The following is a 25395-nucleotide window of genomic DNA, read 5'->3' as shown; positions in this document are numbered from 1 at the left end:
CTAGTCTTATGATTCATTAAGCTAGCAGCGGCGACGCCCGCGGGCGTGACCCCCTTGGGGTGTCATCTACCTCCCTTCTCTTCTTTTGGTGAGAAACAATGGGTGAAAACATGTCAGTCTTTGGATGCACAACAACTGTGTCCTTGATGCCATAACCTTTATGGAGACACGTCGTGTTTGGAGACTCTACACTATAGTGTTGTTGTATGTCTGTGACCATCGACCAATCTTAGCAACGATCGATTGGGTGCTAGGTTTCCCTCCGAGAGGCTTGTTTCTGTCTGGTTGACACGTGGTTTTGGGAGTACACTACAGTGCATAACCACTATTTTTTCTAACACATGGTCTTTACTTTTTCGGGCGAATAAAAAATTTTCTGCTTGTTAAAAAAAAATTGTTTCGCCCAATAGTTGAGAAGTAAAATCGACTACTTGCTTTTCTTTTTTAATGTACTGAAGATTTTTCAATCTGAGCCGAATCTATGTTAACGGCCTAATCAGGTTACGGAGTAACCGGGATATGACAAGGGCTAATTTTACGTCGATAACCGAATTAGGCCCCATGTTGTTAGATGGGCTGCTAATTACGTCGGCCCAACTAATCTTACGCTGGCGGCGCTGCAGAAGACAGCGGCGGACACTGACAGGCAGCCGCGGAGAAGTTCGCCGGGGCGGCGACCCTCGGCTGCCGCTCCGGTGGCTGCCGGATTCGCGGGGAGGCCGAATTGTCCACGCTGCGCCGCCGAAAACCTCCGGTCAGTTCTCGATCCAGTACCCCCTCTCCCGAGAGGCCGAGACCCTCCGCCGGCCGCTGCTGGAGGCAGCGATGGCTTCCAGAACCGCCACCCTGTACGGCGGCGGGAGCGTGCCCTGCATGCAGCGCGGAGCCCACCGGATCGAGCCCCCCTGCGCGGTGGCGTTCCTCGAGATCGCTGCTGGCAGAGGAGGGCGGAGGCGATGATGACGACGACGTCCCGGCAGGGGGTAAGGGAGGAGGGGTAGTTGCCTGTCAAATTTGGTGAGCTTTTGATGAACTAACTGCTGCAATTTCTTCAGCTTATTATGGTACATTTTTTGTGTGTGGCCGCATTTGTAGGTGTACAGTTCATATATATATAGTAGAGTATACATCCCGATCTGTGAATTTCGGGTTGTTCTTCGTTAGTTCTTCGTTAGAGGGTAGACTCCCTACCATGGTGGGTTTTGATGATACAGAAAATGATGGCTAATCAATGCAGTAGTTGCTTGGTACATCTCCATCAATTCAGCAGATTGCAGATTATGGTAGCTCCAATCAGATCGCTAATTTATGTGGAATTGTGGATGACTGATTGATTTGAATGATACTATGTTGCTGGTTTGTGTATGAATGTGTCATGAACCAACTTTGTCTTGAGTTGCTCACGCTATGTGTAAAATCTGTATATACCTTTTTGGTTTCAATTGGAAGAAGTATAGCTGGTGGGTTGATCCAGAGCGTCCTGTTTAAGTGAACTGTAAATAATTTCCAGAAGGGACTTAAACGTGATTCTTTTCTCAGAATCAAATTAAATTAAGACATACTTATCCCAACTTTTTTTTTTCATTTCAGGTACTGTCGTAATGTCGTGTACACACTATTGCAAGAGAGTATCTGATGTAGCTGTACAGAAAGGGTGAGTCTCCATCCGTAATATCGCTATGCATCCAATTTTTCTTTATAAGATAGCTCCAAAATTACAAATAAATGAATCATTATAGAAAACTGAAGTGTTTCTACAAGTATGTACTTGTAAGGACCATCTGGTCATATGGAATAACTGTCTCTGTTTGTATATCTGCACTCTGCAATTCTTTTTCTTGTTTTTGATGCATACATGTGTGGCGCTGTGTCCAGAAGCTCTGCTAATTCTGGGTGCCTAGATGCTGCAAATGATGATGAAAATAACATAGAAATAAATAAAATCAATGTATTTCTAATGGATTCAAATGGTTCAGTCCAGTGGTTCTAAAGAAACCTTCCATATTTTTATGCAACTTTTCCATTATAGTGCACAAGACTATTCTAGGACTGATATAATGCTATTTGTCATGTTCTCTTTCCATCTTCCCTTGAAACTCATGAGCAACTGTCAAGCTAGACATTCCTGCCTTGGATTATTTTCATTCCATTTTAAGCTGAAAGTGTAATGAAATGTTACATTTGACATGCTTATTTGTCATGGGCTTTGGGCCGGGCGTCCTAGGCCCATTGGATAGGATTATGTGGAGAAGAATCGGGATGAATGGGGATAGATAAATCTTAAGCCTAACTGACCTGGGATAGGATCCCTCATATAGATGGAGGACTCCTTAATCTAATCCTAACAAACCTTATCTAATCCTAACAAACCCTAATCCTATCCAATGGGCCTAGGACGCCTGGCCCAAAGCCCATGACATTATTGGACCTTTTCCTGAAACTATATACTTCTCTGTTTCTTTTTTAACTATAGTTGCTTCTCTTAAGCAAAAGAAGGAATATCATAAGATTTAAACTCTGTTGCAACTCACGGGCACCTTACTAGTTTCTAGGATATGTTTTGTGAGTTCCTCTTGTGTTACTATATGGACAGATGCTACTCACTTTGCAACACCCTGACTCCCGGGTGTGCCTGTGCCCTGGCCCCTGGCATGTGTGCAAAATTGCAGGTTACCTGCTGCCTGTGCTGCAAAATGACTCGTAACGCAAAATATAATGATCCTAGCAATATGGAATTCAGTATAGACACACATGAACAAGTTTGGCAAGTACACTTGTTTGGATCAGTCAAAATAGCATCCTTGTTTGGATCAATCAAAATAGCATCCTTGACTCACAAAATTCAGCTTGTAGCAATTTAGTTAGTCTACTAGTTCTTGCCAGAAATTTTCTGACCCCCAAGGAATTGAATTATTTCCCGAGCTAATTCACTAGTAACAGTCATATTGACACTTTCCCATTTTGTTAGCTACCCTTCCAGGCTAAAGAACTTGTAAAATTGGTTGCTGTGGCTTGTGCAACTGAATATTTATCACTAAACATGTAAGGACCATCTGGCCATATGGAAGACTGTCTCTGTTTGTATGTCTGCACTCTGCACTCTGCTATCTACTTTTTTTTATTTTTTATTTTAGAGAAGGGTATTTTTTACCCGGCCTCTACATCCAACCAGATATATACGGCCAACTCTGCTATCTACTTAGGGACATCTCAAGCTTGTAGCTGTAGTCGTTTAGGATAATTGGATGTGATATTTATGATGAGGTTTTCATCACTAGCATCTTGATAGAGAGCGCACAATGCTCCCAGAACATAATATGCATCTTGTCCTATTTGGACATGTTTTCGTGCTGATATGAAGTAACTTATTTTGTCAGCTAACTAAATGTTTTTCATCATGCTCTGTTAATAATGTACTGTCATATGTATTGCAATTATGGAGCCCTGTATTTGTATAACAAAAACTAGAAAGTAGTCATTGTCCAAATCATTTTCAGTACAATACTCTTTGCTCTGCTTTCTGCAATTCCAGTTGTATAGTTAAATCACAAAATTAATAAGACACACAAACTTTTATTCATTACCTCAAATACATACAACAACATGGGATCGGGACGGGCAAGGGCTAACATATTACAGCTTATTATAAAAGCATATAGTTTCATGACCGGCTGTACATTATTGTCACATCATATGATTATAACCAGCTAGTATAGCAGCTTATTTATCATCTGGCGTATCGTACCCAATAGGCTTATTTACTATTTCCCTTGTTCCTCACAAAGTGGCTGCAGACTGCATCAGCGAGATCTTTAAACCGGCAGGTCGGTATTCTCATCAAAGGGAAATGGCGCCAATTTTGGGTGTGCTGCTTGTAAGATCTTTCCAATTGGCATTTCTGGCATTGATCTTTGCAAAGGCTCCAATGGGTCAACATTTGAATTATAATCCTGAAGCAACATTCATAATTTTATTTAAAAAAACATCTCAGTTGCAAACAATACATGAATTCTATTTTGCATGTTTTTGGTTTTGTAGGGTGGCACTCACCAGGTTAGCATGCATCCTCTTGACGAAAGTTTTGAATGTGCTGTAGTTCTGTCCCTCCAGCAGCTCGTCTGATAATCGGAGGTAGGTGAATCCAAATAGCTTGTGCTCAGGAGGTCCATTCTTGTTGATGCCTGTCGGCCTTGAATTCCTTAGTATTGTGTTGTAAGCTGTTGCATCGTATCGACCGAGTGCGTTTTCGCATGCCACATGTAAGCCCTCTCTCCATCCAGCACTCAGGACCTGCCATTTCATAGTTCATAGCCAGAATATTTTGATAAGTGCTCTTGTGCTATTCTAGAAGAAGAGCAATGCAGAAGTTCTAACTTATAGACCAGTAAGTACTAGTATGTAATAGTCCGTTATTTACCTGTTGGACTAGTTCTTCTGGTGCACTCTTTGCCTCTGAGCTTTGTTCAGAATCCCTCATCTCAGCACATGTGAAGTTAACGCAGGCACGGTGCCTTGTGAGCATGCGTGCGATGGTTCTGTAGCCATCTCTGTTGTCCAAGTTGTAGTATCCAGCAGTGAGCTCAGCTGCATGGTTTGGAACCCTATACCACCAATGAATGCCGGAGATCTGCCAGCAAACATTGGAGCATGTGTCATTTATGTTCTAGATTCAACAATTAATGGAACATTATATATATATATCTGTTGCCTATTCATCTAGCCTGTAGTCTAATTTGAAATCATTGAAGTCTTCAAAATTATGTACTATAATTCGCCGAGATCTTTAGCATGATACTTACTTTGATTGCCAGCTGCACTCTGCATCCCAAGAAGACCTTGTTTGCTTCATCCAAGATCTTGTCTCCATGTTTTATCAGCTTGTTTGAGTACCATGTGAGGAAGAACTTCCCCTTCTCAGTGACATATGTTCCATTATCCGCGAAGAACCGGGTCTTCTCGGGAGTGTCATTGTACTCTCCAGCATCGTCGGGCAATTCCCATTCAGGATGCCCAGCCTTTGCTGCTTCTGCTTTGAAATCTGCCTCCAGGTATTTATCATAGCACTGCAGTATTTTTTTTATTGTAATAACTGTTAGAGCAGTGAATTACTACCATTTGTCATGCATTTTGTCCCATTTCATATCTGTTCAGCATATTTAGAATTTGATTTCCTCTTCTTTTGTTGCTTAATTTCAGTCTCAGGCTTGCTTCTACTGTTTTTTTTTTTTCTGTTAGTACTGTTTTTGGTCCAAACATCTTTGTGAACCAGAACCACTTTAATATTTGTGCTCATTTTCCAAAGATTTTTTTTCCTAAAGGAGATCTGCAATTGGACCATGATTGTTGTCTTTGGTCATCAGCCATCACATGGAGGAGAATATTTTTATCAACAACTTATTTATAAAATGAGGGCAGCCATAAGAATCTTTACTCTGGTAAAGACTAAAGAACACTCACTATGAATTCTCCTATGCCTGGGAACACCCATCCCTGGCTCTGGGGGTAGGAAGGGTATCTCATCTCACCAGCTGGACCAAGCCCCACCTCAATGTCCACAATGACACCAGTATCCAAGAACTCTGCCATGTTCTCCCTGAAGCTCTTCATGTAGTCAGCATACATCTGTCACAGCCACAGACAAGAGAAGAATGTAATACATATAACGAAATCAAAACCTCATTTTTATCTCTTTTTTTTTTCTAAAATTCATCGGACTCCATATGTGCAGGTGGTGGTGGGGCTTGCTTATCAGCTAAAACCTGGATGGCAGTTCTTCCATGGAAGAGAGGCTGGTCATCCACTCCAAGGGTGAGGTACTCGATGTTCCTCGCCCCACCACGGTTGGTGTAGAAGATGTCGGGGTCGCTCGCGCCGACATCCCGCACCCACTGCGGGATCGGGATGTTGACGATGTCGCCGACGTTACCACCGCACTGGTGGAACGACATGATGGCCTGCAGCTTCAGCCCGGCCTCCTGCACCAGCCTGAACAGCTGCTTGTAGGCCTCCCAGTCGTAGGACCCGGGGCCCTTCCCCTCCACCAGCCCCCACCACACGTCCACCATGACGCCATCGACGCCGGCCTCCGTCAGCTTCTTCAGCTGTGCCCGGGTCTCATCGACCTTCTCGAACTTGTTGTCCACAGTCACCACATCCAGCTACATATCTCGCAACAGAATTCAGGTCAGTGTACCACAAATTCGCTCTTCTTGAGCTTGTTACAGAAAGTTTGTGCCTATGTTAATGTTAATGTTGCCAGTGCTGTGACTAAAATTTGATTATCCAAATAGAACTAGAGCTTACGGGGAGCATGACATTGACTTGAACATAGTTGGCTAGCAAGTTCCCGGCCATTGTCGCTGGCTGTGTATGCTCTGAGAACACTAGCTTCACTGTCTTGTTGCTCACTGAGCTCGGCTTGATGAAATATAGCAGGACGCTCATGGGCTATTTATACTTGCAAAAAGGAGAGGGGGGCTCTTCTCCACCGGCGGGAACCAACCAATCCTTTTCTTCCAGGTACCTACTTCCTCTGAGAAAATTAGAGATGGTGTACTATGCCCACTATGAACTGAATTTGGTTACCGCCCCTGTCATCCCAGGCTTCGATAGTTGATATCATTCAGCATTTCAGTTGTTGTGCACACATTTTGTTCATCCTCGAGTACCATCGATTCATGCTTGCTTGCTGCAGTTCAGCAGGCTCATGGTATGGTACCGCTGTTTTTACCTGGTTAAAAGTTTTACTATAGCTATGTACGTCAGCTTGCAGTCATGCACGGTTCTCATAGGGTGGTTAATTTCTACTCCCTCCATCCCAAAATATAAACACTTTTAGAATAGTACAGAGTCAAAATATTTTTAACTTTGACTATTAATAGCTAAAAAATAAAAATATCAATGATGTAAGAATAATATGACTAGATTTATCATTAAACAAACTATCATAATATGTAACTCTTTTTATTTAAACCATCTTATTTTTGTAAATATTTTTAGTCAAAGTAATATCTCAATGACCGTGTCAAAGTTCAAAAATACTTATATTTTAGGACAGAGTGAGTAGTATTTACTATCAGCTCCATGAATTTACTATTGCTCAGTACTCCCTCCGTTTCACAATGTAAGTCATTCTAGCATTTCCCACATTTATATTGATGTTAATGAATCTAGACATATATATCTATCTAGATTCATTAACATCAATATGTATGCGGGAAATGCTAGAATGACTTACATTGTGAAACGGAGGAAGCACTTTTTTTTTTGAAACTGAACTCAGTACTTGATGCTGAAAGGGTTGGTCTCGTTGCAACGTGTGCTTTAATTTGTTTGCAGTGGCATTCCTGGCTTGGTAGTTGGTAGCGACCGTTTTTTTGACAAATTGACCCTTTTGGAAAACTTACTTCGAAACTAACCCCTGCCAAAAACTTCAACCAAAAATAGGCCGTCGCCTCAGCGCCAAACACATTGGCGCTGACGTTGGTCGTGTCAGCGCCAACGGGACTGGCGCTGACATTGTGCCACCGTGGCGGCCGGGCCGATCCCCTAGCTGACGTGGCAGCTACATCAGCGCCAACCGCTTCGGCGCGGAGGTGCCCAACCTCAGCGCCAACCGGACTGGCGCTGAGGTGGGACTTGGCCGCAACCCCCAGGCCCAGACCAGCAAGCCTCCTGGATGGCTTGCGGGCTGGGATCTCAGCGCCAGCCATAATGGCGCTGACTGTGGGAAACTCAGCGCCAGTCCACCTGGCGCTGAGGTGGGACTTGGCCGTTTCGGCCGTGGCCCAGCCCAGCAAGCCTTCTGGATGGCTTGCGGGCTAGGACCTCAGCGCCAGCCATAATGGCGCTGACTGTGGGAAACTCAGCGCCAGTCCATCTGGCGCTGAGGTGGGACTTGGCCGTTTCGGCCGTGGCCCAGCCCAGCAAGCCTTCTGGATGGCTTGCGGGCTAGGACCTCAGCGCCAGCCATAATGGCGCTGACTGTGGGAAACTCAGCGCCAGCCAACCTGGCGCTGAGGTGGAACTTGGCCGTTTCGGCCTTGGCCCAGCCCAGCAAGCCTTCTGGATGGCTTGCGGGCTAGGACCTCAGCGCCAGCCATAATGGCGCTGACTGTGGGAAACTCAGCGCCAGTCCATCTGGCGCTGAGGTGGGACTTGGCCGTTTCGGCCGTGGCCCAGCCCAGCAAGCCTTCTGGATGGCTGGGCTGGGACCTCAGCGCCAGGTGCACTGGCGCTGAGTTTGGACATGTCAGCGCCATTTAGCATGGCGCTGACGTCCCAGCCCTGCTAAAACTTCAGCAAAACTTTGCACACAACACAGGCAAACATCAAATGACAGAAATTTACAGGCAGTAATATATCCAGAGAACCATACAAAACATACATCCATCCATCAATCCCAACATCATTCCATACATCCATAGAATCCATCAATACATCCATATATGAAGTCCATACATATAAGAAATAAAAACATCCCATCGATCCTCGTCTATACATCCAGTCGAGTCCATACATCCAGTCCATACATCCATCGAACCATGCATCAAGTCCATCCATCTATCCATCCATCCATTGAACCATGCACTCACCTCCTCCTACCTCTAGTGCGAGGACGAGGCACGTCGGGGGTGTACCTCCAGTCCTGCGAAGGAGCCCGCCGGCGTCGTGGTCGAGACGGGCCGGGCTGCGAGATATCCGGCTGTGACGACTCTGGTGCGTCCTCTAGCTGCGAGGGACCGAGCTCATCCGCCTCCTCTTCTCTGTCCTCATCCCCTTCTTCCTCCTCATCTCCTTCCTCCGCCTCTTTGTCTTGCTCGCCCTCCTCGTCACCCACCTCCCCTTCTTCATCCCCCTCTTGGTGGGCATGAGCATGTTCGACCACATCAGTCGACCTGCAGCCGAGCCTTGCTGCCAACTTCCGACATCGCTGCCGTAGTCTCTGCATAAAAAATAAGCCATGTTAAGTTATCGCTTTTGGAAGAAAACACCGTAGTTTCATCTCTTTCCAACGATTACCTGTAGGGCGTTGCGGAGGGTGCCGCCCTCTCCTTCGGAGCCAGGAGCCGTGCCTAGCGCCACTCCCGCGTCGTTGACGGTCCGCAAGAGCTCTCGAGCCTGTAGGATTGAAATGAAGTAAGTCACAACATATATGGCATTGAAATTGAAATAATATACAACATTAATGCTAGAAACGAACCACTCTGTCGCGAACAGGTCCCGTCTCGACCGTGGTACCTAGACGGGTACGAGTATCGTACTCGTTCTGCTCCTCAACATCCTCGGGGTCATCCGCTATGTCGGCTAGTGTCCAAGCCGGACGTAGGACAAGACAGTAGGTCCAACATGTTAGCAAGAAATTGAAATGTTATGAAACATAACATGCGTGAACTTACCTGTAGCAACCAAACACAGCCTGCTAGGTTCGCGTCCCCGCCTTGCCTTCGGCAAGCATCACAGAGTTGCCGGTACAACCAGGCTAGGGCAGCCGACCCCCAGCTGAAGGTACCCGCCTCGTCCCAGTCCGCGAGCAACGGCAGCCACATCCAAGAAGCCATGTCTCCACCAGAGTCAGGGAACAGAATACTGCCGAAGATGTACAGCACGTACGCCCTGCAGTATCGCTGTACTGTAGCCTCGTCTGCCTCAGCGGGACACTGACCGAAGTTGGCTCGCAACCAACTCAAAGGAACCCCTGATGTCTTCGTCTGCCTCTGACCATCAGGTGCCACTGGAGGCTCCAGACCAAGGTACTCCTCGACCCTCTCCCTCCAGTTCCCCGACGCTGTGTCACCTTGTCGGTGATATGGGACCGGGAGTATCATGACCAGAGGCTTGAGGCAGACGCAATCGCCCACGTGGCCTGGCACCTTCGGGGACGTCGGGCCCGAGGGTGAGGTGTCCGCCCTCCTCCTGATTTCCCCCGAGGGGGGGTCGGGTTGCGCTTGCCCCGGCCCCGAGGGCCGAGGCACCCCGACCCCTTAAGGAAGTCTGCGCCACATATATGGGATAAGTGAGCACAGCTGTGCTCACCTAACAGCATTTATTGCAGTCTGGTCAAGCGTGTCATGCTGCATGCAACGCAGTACAGCGCGTTCCTTTATCCGGTCTGTGACCAGTCACAGACCGGTCAGATCACGGGTTAGGTGGCGACTGGCGGTCTGACGCACGCCTTGCCCCATCCCGTCAAGACAAAAGTCTGTAGGCACTCGTCTCAAGCCGGAGCTAGCGTGTTATCTCTTAGAGATGGCACGTTAGCCCTGGTCAGATTTATACCAGGCTTCATCCTAACCATTACAGGCAAGGTGTTACACGAAGAAGGGCAAACATGCACGTTGTTAAGCTGACGCGTGGCGGACAAGAATGACCGGTCTGGCACTGGTCGCGTCATCGACAGACAGCCACGGTCCCGCGTCATCTCTGTCTTCGGGGGAGGTGGGGGTAGGTGTGGGCTGTCCCATCAGAAGGGCTCCCGGATGGAAACCGTACCGATCTCCGCCCATTAAAGAGAAAAAGAACAGTCCAGTTTGGAAAGAGAAAGGGGCATGTGGTATCCCCTTGAGATATAAAAGGAGGACCTTGCCCATTTAGAGAAGGGACTTTTTCCCTTTTGGAAGGCTGAGGGGAAAGGGAGTTAATCCTTTGTAACTTGTCCATACACAAATCCACAAAAACACAGGAGTAGGGTATTACGCTGAGCAGCGGCCCGAACCTGTATAGATCGCCGCCGTGTCTCGCGTTTTCTCCGAGCAAGCGATCTTTCCACATATAGAAAGAGCTTGAGATCTCACCCTAAGCCCCCGGCCGAACCGGCAAAGGGGGGCCTGCGCGGTCTCCCGGTGAGGAGCCACGAGCTCCGTCATCTGGCGCGCCAGGTAGGGGGCTCAGCGTGTGTTTTCTGAGCTCTCATACTCTTCCGTGTGCGCCAAGTTTCCCTTGTTCTGCCTAATGGCCGAGCAAGCAAAGGCGCACGATCTCTCTCCGAGTGTGAGCGGCGACGACGGGGAACCAAATCCACGCCGTCGAGCTCGTACTCCCCCACCTCCTCCGCGCCAAAGCCCTAAGCAGGGGGAGGCGCTTGAGAGGGTCGACAAATCCGTGGCATCACCAGTCGCAGGTGATGCAGGAGAACGGCGAGATGGGGAGCGTCGCCTCCTCGTCTACGGCGACGGCAGCACGCCTCAGGGCGCGCTTCAGGTTGCTGGCGCGCTCCTACGACACCCGCCTGTCGTCCATGACCCGGAGTCTCCAGCCCAACGATGGCTGGAAGACGTGGCCAACTTGGTCATGACGGCTCAGCAGCGCTTGGGTGCTGGTGGACGGTCCGCCACCACCAAGACCTCCGGCGCCGCTACCACCGGCTCCGTGTCGTCAAGGCGGAGGGCGCGGCGAGCGGCGGCGGCTGCACGTCATTCGGCTGCTACTCCCTCGTCGACACCTTCGACTCGGAAGGATCAGCATGGGGAGCCGGATGCCCGCCTCAACATCGAGCGCCGGCGTAATAGCCGGCGTACCCCCCGTGCAACGGAGGGTGCCTCCTCGTCCAGAGTGTCACCTCGACATGGACGTGAGGACCAGCCCTCCGTGCCCCCGGCTGGTGGTGTTGGCTGTAGAGCCTTTGTGGCGAGTCTTCGGAATGTCCGTTGGCCCCCAAGGTTCCGGCCCACCATCACTGAGAAGTACGATGGGAGCGTCAACCCCACCGAGTTTCTCCAGGTCTATATGACCGGGATCGAGGCCGCTGGGGGTGACGACAGGGTCATGGCGAATTTCTTTCCCATGGCCCTAAAAGGACAGGCGCGGGGTTGGCTAATGAACCTGCCACCCGCGTCGGTCCACTCCTGGGAAGATTTGTGCCAACAGTTCACCATGAACTTCCAAGGCACATATCCGCGCCCAGGCGAAGAAGCGGACTTGCATGCAGTACAGCGAGGCGATGATGAGTCGCTTCGCTCGTACATTCAGCGGTTTTGCCAAGTCCGCAATACTATACCATGCATCCCTGCACACGCGGTGATCTACGCGTTCAGGGGGGGCGTGCGGCACAACCGCATGCTCGAAAAGATCGCTTCCAAAGAGCCCCAGACTACCGCGGAGCTTTTTCAGCTTGCGGACCGAGTGGCTCGTAAGGAGGAAGCGTGGACATGGAACTCCTCCGGTTCCGGAGTGGCAGCTTCGGCCGCCCCCGGATCCGCCGCTCAGACAGGGCGGCGTGACAGGAGGAGGAAGAAGAGGTCGGACCGTTCCGGCGACGAGGGTCATGTCCTCGCCGTCGAGGGCGCTCCGCGGGCCACCCGAAAGGGGAGGCCTGCGAGCGACAAAAAGAAAGAGGCTGGTACTCCCAGCAGGGAGCGCCCCGCCGGCAGGTGGTGCTCCGTCCACAACACCTCCCTCCACGATCTCGCGGACTGTCGTGCAGTCAAAAACCTGGCTGAGCGAACGAGGAAGTGGGAGGAGGACAGGAGGCAGGAACGCCGTGAGGGCAAGTCCCCGGCGGTTCCTTCTGGCAAACGGCGAAGTGAGGCCAAGCAGAAGGCCCCCGCTGTTGACATCGATGATGGTGAAGATGACCTAGGTTTCCAAGAACCTGGGGCCACCATTGCCACCGTCGATGGAGGAGCGCGTGCTCACGTCTCTCGCCGGAGCTTCAAGGCTATGAAGCGAGAGCTTCTGGCCATGGCCCCTACTCATGAGGCGATGCGTCGGGCGCGGTGGTCAGAGGTTGCTCTCACTTTCGACCAGACCGACCACCCACCGTGCATTGCCCGGGGAGGGCAGGTTGCGATGGTAGTTTCCCCCACCATCTGCAACGTGAAGTTGGGACGTGTCCTCATAGATGGAGGAGCGGCTCTCAACATCCTTTCCCCCGCGGCCTTTGATGCTATCAAGGCCCCGGGGATGGTGCTCCAGCCGTCTCAACCAATCATCGGTGTGACGCCGGGGCACACATGGCCATTAGGTCACATCGACCTACCGGTCACCTTCGGTGGACCCGCCAACTTCCGCACGGAGCGGGTGAGCTTCGATGTGGCGGACCTCAGTCTGCCCTACAACGCGGTCCTAGGGAGGCCCGCGTTGGTGAAGTTCATGGCGGCGGTCCACTACGCCTACCTCCAGATGAAGATGCCGGGCCCCGGTGGCCCCATCTCTGTCCGTGGCGACCTTAAAGTCGCGCTCGCTTGCATGGAGCAGCGCGCGGACCGCCTCGCTGCTGCGTCCAAGCCCGAGGGTGGTGACGAGAGGCTTGGCCCCTCTGCCCCCACCGCCCCGAGGCAGCGGATGGCCACATGCGACGAGGTCCCGGTCAAGGAGGTTGCCTTGGGCGACGGCCCATCCAAGACCACACGGATCGGTGGTCTTCTGGATGGCAAATAGGAAGACGCGCTCGTCTCCTTCCTGCGGGCAAACGCTGATGTCTTCGCATGGAGACCAGCGGACATGCCCGGGGTCCCCAGGGAGGTGATTGAGCACCGTCTCGCCGTGCGGCCGGGCGCAAGGCCGGTCCGACAGAAAGTGCGGCGGCAGGCCCCGGAACGTCAAGCCTTCATCCGCGAGGAGGTGGCGAGACTTCTGGAGGCCGGATTCATCCGTGAAGTCATCCATCCGGAGTGGCTGGCGAACCCGGTGGTCGTTCCCAAGGCGAACGGCAAGCTTCGGATGTGCATCGACTACACCGACCTTAACAAGGCATGTCCTAAGGATCCTTACCCCCTGCCTCGCATAGATCAGATCGTCGACTCCACTGCGGGGTGCGACCTTTTGTGTTTTCTAGATGCATACTCTGGTTACCATCAGATTCGCATGGCTAGGGAGGATGAGGAGAAAACTGCGTTCATTACCCCCGTAGGAACCTATTGTTATACATCAATGCCCTTCGGCTTAAAAAATGCAGGTCCTACTTTTCAACGTACTACTCGAATTTCTTTGGGTAGCCAAATAGGACGTAATGTTGAGGCTTATGTCGATGACTTGGTTGTAAAAACGCGCAACCAAGAAACTTTACTTTCAGATCTAGCGGAAACTTTTGAGAACCTCCGCTCCGCCCGCATAAAGCTGAACCCCGATAAGTGTGTGTTTGGTGTACCTGCGGGCAAGCTTCTCGGGTTCTTGGCCTCTGCCCGAGGCATTGAGGCCAACCCCGAGAAGATTCGAGCTATCGAGCGGATGCGCCCCCCCAGCAAACTTAGGGATGTGCAATGCGTCACCGGTTGCATGGCCGCCCTAAGTCGTTTCATATCAAGGCTGGGAGAGAAGGCGCTACCTTTGTTTAAGCTCCTCAAGCGCTCGGGGCCGTTCACTTGGACGGAGGAAGCTGACAATGCCCTCGCCCAGTTGAAGGCGTATCTCAGCTCTCCTCCGGTTCTAGTCGCCCCGGAGCCAAATGAACCCCTGCTACTTTACTTAGCGGCGACCCCCCAAGTAGTTAGTGCAGCGTTGGTTGTGGAGCGCGATGAGGACAATCCTCATTCTGCGCACCCCCACTCTGTGCCGACTTGGCCCGGGAGCAGGCAGGGAGGAGAAGCCCCCGAGTCGGACGGTGGCCTACGGCCCCTGACGACCGGAGTCGGCCCTCTGCCCGCTTGTCAGACGGTGCTGGGTGCCCCCGACCCACAGGAAGGCCCCGAGGCCACTGCGGGAAGGCCGCACCTATCGCCCTTTGGCCCCGAGGCTAACCCTGTGCTGACTCGACCCGGGAGAAAGCAGGGAGAAGAGGCCCCCGAGCCGAACGGAGGCCAGAGGCCCCTGACGACCGGAGCTGGCCCTTTGCCCGCTTGTCCGATGACACCAGGAGCCCCCGACCCCCAGGACGGCTCCGGGGCCACTGTGGGAAGGCCGCTCCTGTCGTCCTCCGACCCCGAGGTCATCGGCACAGAAGACGAGTGCGCCCCAAGGGGCCACTTGGACGAAGAACGCCCCGGGGATACGGCCCCTAGCAAAGAAGATCGGCCCCACCGAAGGGTGCAGCGGCCTATCTACTTTGTTAGTGAGGCCCTCCGGGACGCCAAGACCCGATACCCACAGGCCCAGAAGATGCTTTACGCTATTCTGATGGCCTCGAGGAAACTGCGCCATTATTTCCAGGCGCATCGGGTCACTGTGGTTACGTCTTACCCCCTCGGTCAAATCTTGCATAATCGAGAGGGTACAGGACGAGTGGTAAAATGGGCAATCGAGCTTTCTGAGTTCGATCTGCACTTTGAACCACGCCACGCTATCAAGAGCCAGGCCCTCGCCGATTTTGTGGCAGAGTGGACCCCGGCTCCAGAGACCGTCTCAATGCCCGAGGCTAGCACGAACCCCTCACAGCTGCCTCATGCCGCCCACTGGGTGATGCAATTCGACGGTTCTCTGTCTCTTCAGGGCGCCGGTGCAGGGGTCACGTTGACCTCTCCAAACGGAGACGTCCTCAGATACTTGGTCCGTCTCGACTTTCGAGCGACTAATAATATGGCAGAGTACGAGGGACTCCTTGCCGGGCTCAGGGTGGCAGCCGGGTTGGGGATCCGCCGCCTCCTGGTGTTAGGCGACTCTCAGTTGGTTGTTAACCAAGTCTGTAAGGAGTACCGGTGCTCTGATCCGCAGATGGACGCCTACGTGCGCCAAGTACGGCGTATGGAGCGCCATTTTGACGGGATAGAGCTTCGGCATGTGCCCAGACGGGATAACATGATAGCCGACGAACTCTCACGGCTCGCGTCCTCGCGAGCCCAGACCCCACCGGGCGCCTTTGAAGAAAGGCTTACCCAGCCGTCGGCGCGACCCGATCCCTTAGGGGAGACGGATGCGCCTGACCGGCCCCCGAGGCCCGTCGGAGTCCAGGCCTCGGGACCCGAAGGGAGCGCTCCAAGCTCCCTTAGATTGATTGCTTGGATCTCTGAGATCCAAACATACCTCACAGATAAGACTCTACCTGAGGACCGCGAAGGGAGTGAACGCGTACAACGCATTTCCAAACGCTATGTGTTGGTAGAAGGGACCCTCTATCGGCGCGCGGCTAACGGAATCCTCCTGAAGTGCATTCCTCAGGAACAAGGCGTTGAGCTTCTTGCAGACATCCATGAGGGCGAGTGCGGAGCCCATTCCGCCTCGCGTACCCTGGTTGGCAAGGCCTTTCGTCAAGGATTTTACTGGCCGACAGCTCTCAATGACGCAGTCGATCTGGTCCGGCGATGCAGAGCGTGTCAGTTCCACGCCAAGCAAATTCATCAGCCGGCCCAGGCCCTGCAGATCATACCACTGTCATGGCCATTTGCTGTCTGGGGGCTTGATATCCTGGGACCGTTCAAACGGGCCCCGGGCGGGTTTGAGTATCTGTATGTTGCGATCGACAAGTTCACTAAGTGGCCCGAGGCTTATCCGGTTGTCAAGATTGATAAGCACTCTGCTCTTAAATTTATTAAGGGCATCACGGCCCGTTTTGGAGTGCCTAACCGTATTATTACGGATAATGGCACCCAATTCACTAGTGAACTCTTCGGCGACTACTGCGAAGACATGGGCATCAAGCTCTGCTTCGCCTCACCTGCCCACCCCAGAAGCAATGGCCAAGTGGAGCGCGCCAATGCAGAAATCCTCAAAGGCCTTAAAACCAAGACCTTCAATATTCTCAAGAAGCACGGCGATTCATGGATCGAGGAGTTGCCAGCGGTGCTCTGGGCGAACCGAACCACACCAAGCCGAGCGACCGGGGAAACGCCTTTCTTCCTCGTCTACGGCGCAGAAGCGGTTCTCCCATCTGAGCTCACCCTGAGGTCTCCTCGGGCCACCATGTACTGCGAGGCTGATCAAGATCAGCTTCGTAGAGATGACCTCGACTACTTGGAAGAGCGAAGGCGGCGCGCGGCCCTCCGAGCTGCGCGCTACCAGCAGAGCCTGCGGCGCTACCATCAGCGCCACGTCCGGGCCCGATCACTCTGCGTCGACGACCTCGTCCTACGCCGCGTCCAAACGCGTGCTGGATTGAGCAAACTCTCACCAATGTGGGAGGGTCCGTATCGAGTGGTCGGTGTCCCCCGGCCGGGCTCGGTACGGCTGGCCACGGGCGACGGCACGGAGCTGCCAAACCCGTGGAACATTGAACACCTTCGTCGCTTCTACCCTTGAAGGGGGGGGGGGTCGGGTGTCAGGTTTTGGCTCGGGCTAACCCCGCACCCCCCTCGGGTGTGCCGGGTTAGCCGGGGGCTACCACACATGCACAGCTTTACTTTTCGTATTTCAGCATTTCAATAAAAGAAGTTTCAATTTCCTAAAGGTTGTGTCTGTGCCGTTTTTCCTTCTGAAGAATCTTAACTTGAAATAAGGTCACTCGTGCTCAACCTTACCCTCGGGGGCTCGGTTCGGTCAGCTAAAATCGCCAAACGGGGCCCAGAACCGAGCCGTGCCCCGGGACGTGGTGAACTCCGGGGGGGAACCGGCAAAAACCCACAATCGGGTCACCCATACCCCTCGGTCACCACGTTCCCGGCCTGGCCAGTCTCGACATGCGGACTTGGGCACGAGCCCTTATTTCAAGCTAAGGCGCAAAAGGACCATGGCACAGATCATCCTCATCTCATATATAGCAAAATAAAACTAACACAAAAATTTTTTTTCATCATTTCTCATTGCAGATTGAGTTAATTTATACAAAAAAGAGGCATGAAGGCCTTAGAAGAAAGAACAAGAAAAAAGTTAAGATTGGCGGGGGCCTGGGGGCTCATTCCAATGCGCCCGGGTCGCCGGCCTCGTCGCCGCCGTCATCCTCATCGCTGGCGTCGCCCTCCTCGTCGGAGCTGGGGGCGAACGCGAGCAGAGGGGCCGACCCCTCGAAGCCGTCGACGATATGGTCGGCAGCATCCCGGACGCGCGCGCGCGTCGTCCTCGGTCCCGGGAGGGAACTCCTCCAGCGCCATCCAGGGAGAGAAATCGGGGTCCCGGGCCTGGTAACTCGCTAGCACGAGTTCGACCGCCCCCCGGGCGAGGTCCCTCGAGGATGACTTGATGGTCTTGTCGAGCTCCACGGGGAGTCGTTCGAGGACCCAGGCCATCCTGTTGAGGTGCGGAGCGAGGCCTTCCAGGTTGCTAGGGCGCGTCCTCGTCTGGCCTTTCCAGAGGCCCGCTTGCCGACCGGCGCGATCCATGCGGGAGACCGAGTCCCAAAGCATGTCGGGCCCCATCTCGCTCGCCAAGCGGAGGGCCTCGGCCTCCCCGATGGAAGAATCCAGCGCGCGCTGCATGTCAGCGACGGTGTGTTCGGCAGCCGCGAGGCGAGCGGCTAAGTCGCTTTCGCCCGCAGCCGCCCCACCGATGCGCGCCCTCGCGGCCAGCTCTTTCTCCCGTGCCTCGAGGTTGGCAGCCCGCTGCTCCAGCGCGGCTCTCTCGGCACGGACGCATTCAAGGTTGCGGCGCGCCTGCTCCTCTTGCGCCGCCTCCCGGAGGGAGAGGCTGTCCGCCAGCCGTTGCGTCGTGGCCTCGGCCTCCTCGAGAGCTCGCTCCCGCTCAGCGAGTGCATCCTCGCGAAGGCGGAGCGCGGACTCCTCCTCGGCGCAGGCGGCCTCGTGCGCCGCCAGCGTCGCCTCCCGGAGAGCAGTGGCGGCCTCGCGGTCCGTGAAGCCCTTCTCCACGGTGCCGGCGTGTTCTTCCAGCGCCATGGCACGGGCCTCAAGGGCCTCCTCGCGCCGCCGGGACGCCGCTTCGGCTTCCGTTGCCCGCCGCTCTCGGGCAGCAGCGGAGTCGAGAACCCCTTGGGCGGCGTCGAGCTTGTTCTTCAACTCCGCCTCCCAGCTCCCGTGTTGAAGGCGGAGGGAGTCCTGCGCCTCGATCATCGCGGTGGTGGCGACGAGGGCGGCCTCTCGCTCCTCCTCCACCTCTCGGGCGATCTCCGCCAGCGCCGTCTTGCGGGCTTCAAGCTCCGAGATGTGGCGGCGGTGGGCCTTACGGCCCACCTCCACCATGGCGTCCACCGAGCGCCGCCCCTCCTCGACGCGCGCCCATGCGGCCTCGAGCTCCGCTCGTTCCGCTCGCAAGGCCTCCACTTGGGCGCTAAATCCATCTAGCACCGCGGTGTTTGCGGCGGCCAAGGCCTGCATAATGGGCTCGGCGCTCACCGGGGCGACGGAAGAGGAGGAGAAGAGCCGCCTTGGAGAAAATGCGACGCGGCTTGGCCCCCCGAAGGATGCGCTGGGCTCGGGGATGTCCCCCGGGCCCGTTTGGTCCTGGGCGTCGCCCGGTGAGGTAGGCCCAGGCGATGTGCCCGCGGCCTCGTCGCGAGCCTCCCCGGAGGCTGTCGCCTGAGGGTTGCCCGAGGGAGTGGGCCCAGTTGACGCGCCAGCAGCAGCTGTTGCCTCAGCCTGGCGAGCCCGGGCGGCCTCCTCCTTAGCGGCTTCCTCAGCCCGGGCGGCCTCCTCCCGAGCAGCTTCCTCCGCTTGGCGAACCCGGGCGGCCTCCCGGGCGGCCTCTTCAGCTTCCCGAAGGCGATCTGCGGCTTCACGCCGGTCAGCTTCTCGCCTCCGCTCTTCTGCGGCCGCCGGATCTTCGGCCTCGGACTGGCCGGACTTGGGGTGGCGGGAGGAGTGCGACGGGACATCGCTGAAGCAGAAGAAAAAACCAGAAGACAAACAAGATGGGTAAGAGAAAACTTGTTTAATGGGATAGAAGAAAGACGGTCGCAATGAGAATGGGGCGAACCTGCGAAGGGGTCGGTTGAATGACCACTTTGGAGGGGAAATCAGGTTTCCCCGGCATGGTTCCGTCTCCCCCGTCTTGCGGAGCCGTTTCTTCTTGCGCTCCCCCTCGGGCTGCGACGTCGGCGCGGCCCCCTCCGGGCGCCGACTGCTGGCACGCGCCGCCCCGCCCCCTCGGGGAGGAGATGGGGGAGGTGTTCCTCCCAACTTCCTCTTCCCCTGGGCGTCGGCAGGGCGGCTGCTCCCCGAGCCCCCGACGCGGGGCCCAGAAGCACGACCCCCTCCTGGGGCAGATTGTTCCCCCCGGCGGCGCTCGCCCGCGCCGTCGTGGCCCTTAGGGGCTCTCTCCTCTGAGGCCCCGACCCCCAACATAATGGTTAGAATGGAGACGCGGTCGGGATCGATGCAGAGGGGGAGGATCTCCTGAGGAAGGCGAGACGCCTCCGCGGAGCTAAGATTCAGCACCCTTTGGACTACGATCTTGAAGTCCTCGGGAGCCCAATCCCATCTGGCTCCCTGGTGGGTCCGCATGTAGTCTTCAGGCCCAGTGTACTCCCAGGCGCTCCGGGCGCGCCGTTGGAGCGGCGCAATCCGACGGCGGAGGTAATCGCCGTACACCATGGCCCCGGTGAGCCCCTGGGATCGCAGGCCCGCCAGGCGGTCGAGGACGGCGTCGTAGTCCTCCCCCAGATCTACCGGCGCCCGCCAGCTGGAGACCTGCGCCGGGGGCTGGCTTGGAAGTCGGAGGCGCGCTTCGTTGGCGAGGGGGGTGTAGAACCAGTCGCTCTTCCAGTCGTCCCACTTCTTGCGGAGGACGCAGGGGATGTAGCGGTTCAACACCGGCCCCCGCGGCTGGAAGTAGCAGCCGCCAACCACCGACGGCGGTGACACCGACTGCACGGTGAAGAACCACCGGAACAGCTGAAGAGAGGGGCGCACCCCAATGAACATCTCGCACAGGTGTGCGAAGATGGCCAATGTCATCACCGCATTGGGGGTGAGGTGCGCCATCTGGAGATCGTAGAACTCCAGGACATCCATGAAGAAATGAGAAAATGGCGGGACCAGCCCAGCCATTGCGAAGGGGAGGAAGAAGATGGACCGCCCCGGGTAGTCTGGTGCCGGGCGCCCCTCGCCCAGCATTACTATCTCCCGACCGGTGGCGGACTCCGGCATGAAGCGGCGCGGCAGTCCGGCGTGCCTCTCGTTCACGATGCGGGAAGGCGGCAGTACACTGCCGTCGAGCAGAGCAGAGCCCCGTGCCATGGCGGTGGAGGAAGAGATGATTGGGAACGAGCGCGTGTGGCGAAAGTAGGGCGTAGCAGAGAAAGAGTTAGAGCTCAGGCGGCGAAGGCAAGAGGAACAATGGCGAAAGGAAGGGAGCAAATCCTTTTCTCGATGCTTTTATACCCTTGCCATCGCTGGGCCTGGCTCCTCGTTTCTCGCGCCCACTACCTCGCTCCCTCGTATCTCGTTATCTCGCTCCCTCGTTTCCCGTGCCCCCGCTTCCACTAATCCCATTCGCCCGCTTACGGCGCATGAAGTGGATATGCGTTGGTGGCAATCGAAACGGATTGTATCGTGCGCGCGTTAATTACGCTCGCCGACCGAAGCGGCGTTACCGTATCTCCGGGCGAGACAAATCTGCTCACCCAGATTCGCGCGCTGCTCAAGTGGTGTGGCAGTCTTGAATAGACCGCCCATTATGAACAACCAAAGTTACCAATATCAATGTGCATGAATTGAGACCGTTGGGTATTTTGCCCAACTACGGAGACCGGTCCCACCTGTCACCAGGCTTTAGGGGTGGCGTCACACCTGACCGCTTCCCTGGGGAAGGGAAATTGCTCTGGCATAACGCCGGGGGCTACTGTCGGTGATATGGGACCGGGAGTATCATGACCAGAGGCTTGAGGCAGACGCAATCGCCCACGTGGCCTGGCACCTTCGGGGACGTCGGGCCCGAGGGTGAGGTGTCCGCCCTCCTCCTGATTTCCCCCGAGGGGGGGTCGGGTTGCGCTTGCCCCGGCCCCGAGGGCCGAGGCACCCCGACCCCTTAAGGAAGTCTGCGCCACATATATGGGATAAGTGAGCACAGCTGTGCTCACCTAACAGCATTTATTGCAGTCTGGTCAAGCGTGTCATGCTGCATGCAACGCAGTACAGCGCGTTCCTTTATCCGGTCTGTGACCAGTCACAGACCGGTCAGATCACGGGTTAGGTGGCGACTGGCGGTCTGACGCACGCCTTGCCCCATCCCGTCAAGACAAAAGTCTGTAGGCACTCGTCTCAAGCCGGAGCTAGCGTGTTATCTCTTAGAGATGGCACGTTAGCCCTGGTCAGATTTATACCAGGCTTCATCCTAACCATTACAGGCAAGGTGTTACACGAAGAAGGGCAAACATGCACGTTGTTAAGCTGACGCGTGGCGGACAAGAATGACCGGTCTGGCACTGGTCGCGTCATCGACAGACAGCCACGGTCCCGCGTCATCTCTGTCTTCGGGGGAGGTGGGGGTAGGTGTGGGCTGTCCCATCAGAAGGGCTCCCGGATGGAAACCGTACCGATCTCCGCCCATTAAAGAGAAAAAGAACAGTCCAGTTTGGAAAGAGAAAGGGGCATGTGGTATCCCCTTGAGATATAAAAGGAGGACCTTGCCCATTTAGAGAAGGGACTTTTTCCCTTTTGGAAGGCTGAGGGGAAAGGGAGTTAATCCTTTGTAACTTGTCCATACACAAATCCACAAAAACACAGGAGTAGGGTATTACGCTGAGCAGCGGCCCGAACCTGTATAGATCGCCGCCGTGTCTCGCGTTTTCTCCGAGCAAGCGATCTTTCCACATATAGAAAGAGCTTGAGATCTCACCCTAAGCCCCCGGCCGAACCGGCAAAGGGGGGCCTGCGCGGTCTCCCGGTGAGGAGCCACGAGCTCCGTCACACCTGTAACCGGAAATTAAATGGAATCATTAGTAATTGCAAAAAAATTAACAAATGAATACGAAGACTCGTTAGTAATTCCCTGACGCTGTGTCACCTGTGACTGCCTGACCCCGGATAGGAAGACCCAGGATCATGGCGACGTCCTCCAGAGTGACCGTCAGCTCCCCGCACGGTAGGTGGAAGGTGTGTGTCTCTGGACGCCACCGGTCCACTAGGGCCGTCAGAGCAGCGGCGTTGTACAGAGGCACCGGTCGCTGCGCCATGGTCACGAACGCCAAGAGCTTCGCCCGCCGTAGGTACGGGACGTACCGGTCGTCGAACAGTATGTGCGCCGTGTGACCTCTGACTCGAAGGGTCTTCAAGCGCTGCATCAATAGACAAACATAATAACATGTTAGTCTTGTTCTATTTATCTGAGCTAAATTACGATATTTGTATGATTTTCATTCGATGAAACAGTATGTTAGTTTAAACGATAGTTACTTTTTACGAGCAGTGAAATAAAAATGAAAGAGCGAACTGAGTAATCAAGAATAATATAAAATCATAAAGATTGAAAACAATCCTTGGAGCAATGGGCAGAGTTGGCGATACTTTTTTTTATAGTTTGCAATCAATATTATGACAATTTCATTTTGTCCTCGACAAGCATTTGATTCAGAAATTGATCATGTACAAATTCCCTGCTAGGTACAGTTCCATGGTAATAGAAGCTCTTTGTGAAATTGGGGATCCAAATGGTTCGGATGTTGATGCAATTTGCCACTACATAGAGGTTGTGCATCTGCACAAATTTTCTTATTTGGTATCACTATTTGCCAGTAGTTATTTTTATTTCTTCTGAATTCATTCAAGTTTTGTTCGTTCTTGATTTCGTAATAAATTATGATTCAGATATGTGTACAACTAACATGATCAGAATATTAACAAAATGCGATTGCTTGATTCTTTTTCTCTTCTGAATCATTGCCTGATTGACTGTATGGTATAAAGTCCCTCAGTTATTGGTATATATGTGTGCCATTGTGTTTATTTCAGCTTCCTATACTTTAGGAAGCTTCTAAAAGTGCCTTTGCTACTACCGGAGCTTTCACTTTGGATTTTATAATAATTTCCTGCACAACTACCATTTCCCATTTCCCGCTATCTTCCTCGCATAATCAATAGCTGGGTACACATTTAGGGCCTCTGCATGACGAGTTGATGACTATGCATAACATTGGTTGGAGGATAGGGAAGCCTCACTGAGCTGCCTCACTGAGCTATCTTCTCAGCATTTGTTTTGATTTGAGGGAAATTTGCGATTTAAAGATTTTGCAATTATAACTCTGCATCAAGCCCATAATTCAGATTCTTCATTTTACTTCTCTTTTGTAAAATTGGCATTCAATAACTCAATTTACAATTATTCATTGTGGAACTGTGCAAGTGGTAGCTATCTAACTACTTATGTTGACATTTATCTAACTACATTATACTTTTGACATGATTCGATCATAAAAATAATGGAATATTGTTGATGCTAACCTCTCCGCTGGCAATCTGTGGGGCCCGGTGCTTCTCCTCGTAGAAATCCTCCAACCCCGGAAAGTGCTCCATCCTGCAAATGAAAATGGAATCATTAGTAATTGAAAAAATATTAAATGGAAAAATCACAATGAGAACGGAAAGGAGGACAACAGAAAGTAAACATTGAAGCAACAATATGAACTTAGCAAATGAATGTCATCCAATCCCACCTGGTAAGATCCTCGAATTGAGTTATTTCCGGGTTTCTACCCACCAGTTTCGCAAACACAGTCCTTTCATGCTCTGACATCTTACGCACTGGACGATCATCATCGGAGTCGGAAGCGGACTCATCCAATTCATCCTCTGTATCATACTCCAACCAGCCTGGGTTCAATCCACTGCGTATCATAGCCTCCTCACACTCCTCTCGGGTATAGAATTTCAGCCTAGCCAACTCCCTTAGGCCCATACTTACATTCTTAGCATTCGCTTCTTCCTCAGGCAACTCCACATCATCTCCTACCTCCCGACCATCCTCAACATCTCCTTCCTCTCTTACCGGCACATTCTCCTCCACATTGACTTCCTCCCTTAACGGCACATTGTCCTCTGCATGTACTTCTTCCCTTAACGGCACATTCTCCTCTACATGTACTTCCTCCCTTACCGGGTCATTCTCTTCCCTGACCTCCACATCCGCCATATCATTTACTCCCTCGCCCCCCTCCACGTCTTCCTCAATCAATTCTTCCTTCCTACTACACCTCTCCGACAGTTCGTGACAGCTAATGGGTGATTCTATGAGTGGACTTTCATTAGGGTCTATAAGTTCTTTCTTCCCTATCCTACCATCTTTCTTCCATGCAAACACCTCAAGAGATTTGAAATGTGACCCCAATACTATATCTATATATGTTTGCCATTCGATCTCTCCATTCAAGTCTAACATAAATTTATGTGACATGACACCGCCGCGCACATCGTATCTCCCTTGCATACCAACCGACTCATCATTCCAATCCAATTCATGCTTGATGCGAGACATTAACTCCTCAAAGGTAGGCTTCGCAAAAAACACTAATTGTCTAACTGTCATTCCCTCAAATTGGCTTCCATGTGTACTTTCATCTACCACACAACCACCATAATGAAGCCGGACCAATCTATCCATCTACAATTTTTAACCCATGCATAAACATTAATTACTTGAAAATAATATGTAATTACCATTGCAATACCAATACTTCAAAAGCTAACAACATGTCTAATTTTTCCAATA

The 25395-nt window shown here is 53.1% G+C and overlaps 2 protein-coding genes across 22 annotated transcripts; one reads left to right on the top strand and one right to left on the bottom strand.

Annotated features, from left to right (window-relative positions):
• Window positions 1-599: 599 nt before the first annotated feature.
• LOC107281475 (uncharacterized) lies at window positions 600-23563 on the top strand. Of its 21 annotated transcripts, none has more exons than XR_010742546.1 (10): window positions 600-1017; window positions 1591-1654; window positions 3795-3874; window positions 4039-4131; window positions 4812-5048; window positions 5319-5650; window positions 5729-6183; window positions 6436-6519; window positions 6603-6709; window positions 23301-23563. XR_010742546.1 is itself a non-coding variant. In XM_066312434.1 (10 exons), exon 10 carries the CDS (start codon window positions 10951-10953, stop codon window positions 13375-13377), a length of 2427 nt encoding a protein of 808 aa, XP_066168531.1. In that variant the 5' UTR covers window positions 600-983; window positions 1591-1654; window positions 3795-3874; window positions 4039-4131; window positions 4812-5048; window positions 5319-5650; window positions 5729-6183; window positions 6436-6519; window positions 6603-6709; window positions 7339-10950; the 3' UTR covers window positions 13378-13517. The 21 variants fall into 21 exon arrangements, 16 of the variants coding, with proteins under 16 accessions (XP_066168531.1, XP_066168530.1, XP_066168534.1 ...); XR_010742547.1 differs by having other exon boundaries at window positions 23295-23563; XM_066312434.1 differs by lacking the exon at window positions 23301-23563 and adding an exon at window positions 7339-13517 and having other exon boundaries at window positions 600-983.
• Window positions 3551-6444, bottom strand: LOC9267841 (beta-amylase Tri a 17). Its single transcript, XM_015789214.3, has 7 exons — window positions 6304-6444; window positions 5760-6158; window positions 5458-5622; window positions 4800-5063; window positions 4418-4627; window positions 4051-4290; window positions 3551-3950 (listed from the first exon to the last, which is right to left on the bottom strand). The coding sequence occupies exons 1-7, from the start codon at window positions 6442-6444 to the stop codon at window positions 3813-3815; spliced, it is 1557 nt and encodes a 518-aa protein (XP_015644700.2). The 3' UTR covers window positions 3551-3812.
• Window positions 23564-25395: the final 1832 nt, after the last annotated feature.

Source organism: Oryza sativa, chromosome 7, assembly GCF_034140825.1.
Source record: "Oryza sativa Japonica Group chromosome 7, ASM3414082v1".
Taxonomy (NCBI): Eukaryota; Viridiplantae; Streptophyta; class Magnoliopsida; order Poales; family Poaceae; genus Oryza; species Oryza sativa.
The sequence above is the reverse complement of the archived record's forward strand: the minus strand, read 5'-3'. Positions and strand labels throughout refer to the sequence as shown.

Bases quoted from the DNA above. Each gene is read 5' to 3' on its own strand.
- LOC107281475 (XM_066312439.1), top strand. From the start codon at position 10,951: ATGGCCGAGCAAGCAAAGGCGCACGATCTCTCTCCGAGTGTGAGCGGC.
- LOC9267841 (XM_015789214.3), bottom strand. From the start codon at position 6,444: ATGAGCGTCCTGCTATATTTCATCAAGCCGAGCTCAGTGAGCAACAAG. The intron at 4,291-4,417 runs GTAAATAACGGA...ATGAAATGGCAG, and splicing joins CAGAAGAACTAGTCCAACAG to GTCCTGAGTGCTGGATGGAG. The intron at 3,951-4,050 runs GTGAGTGCCACC...ATGTTGCTTCAG, and splicing joins AGAGGATGCATGCTAACCTG to GATTATAATTCAAATGTTGA.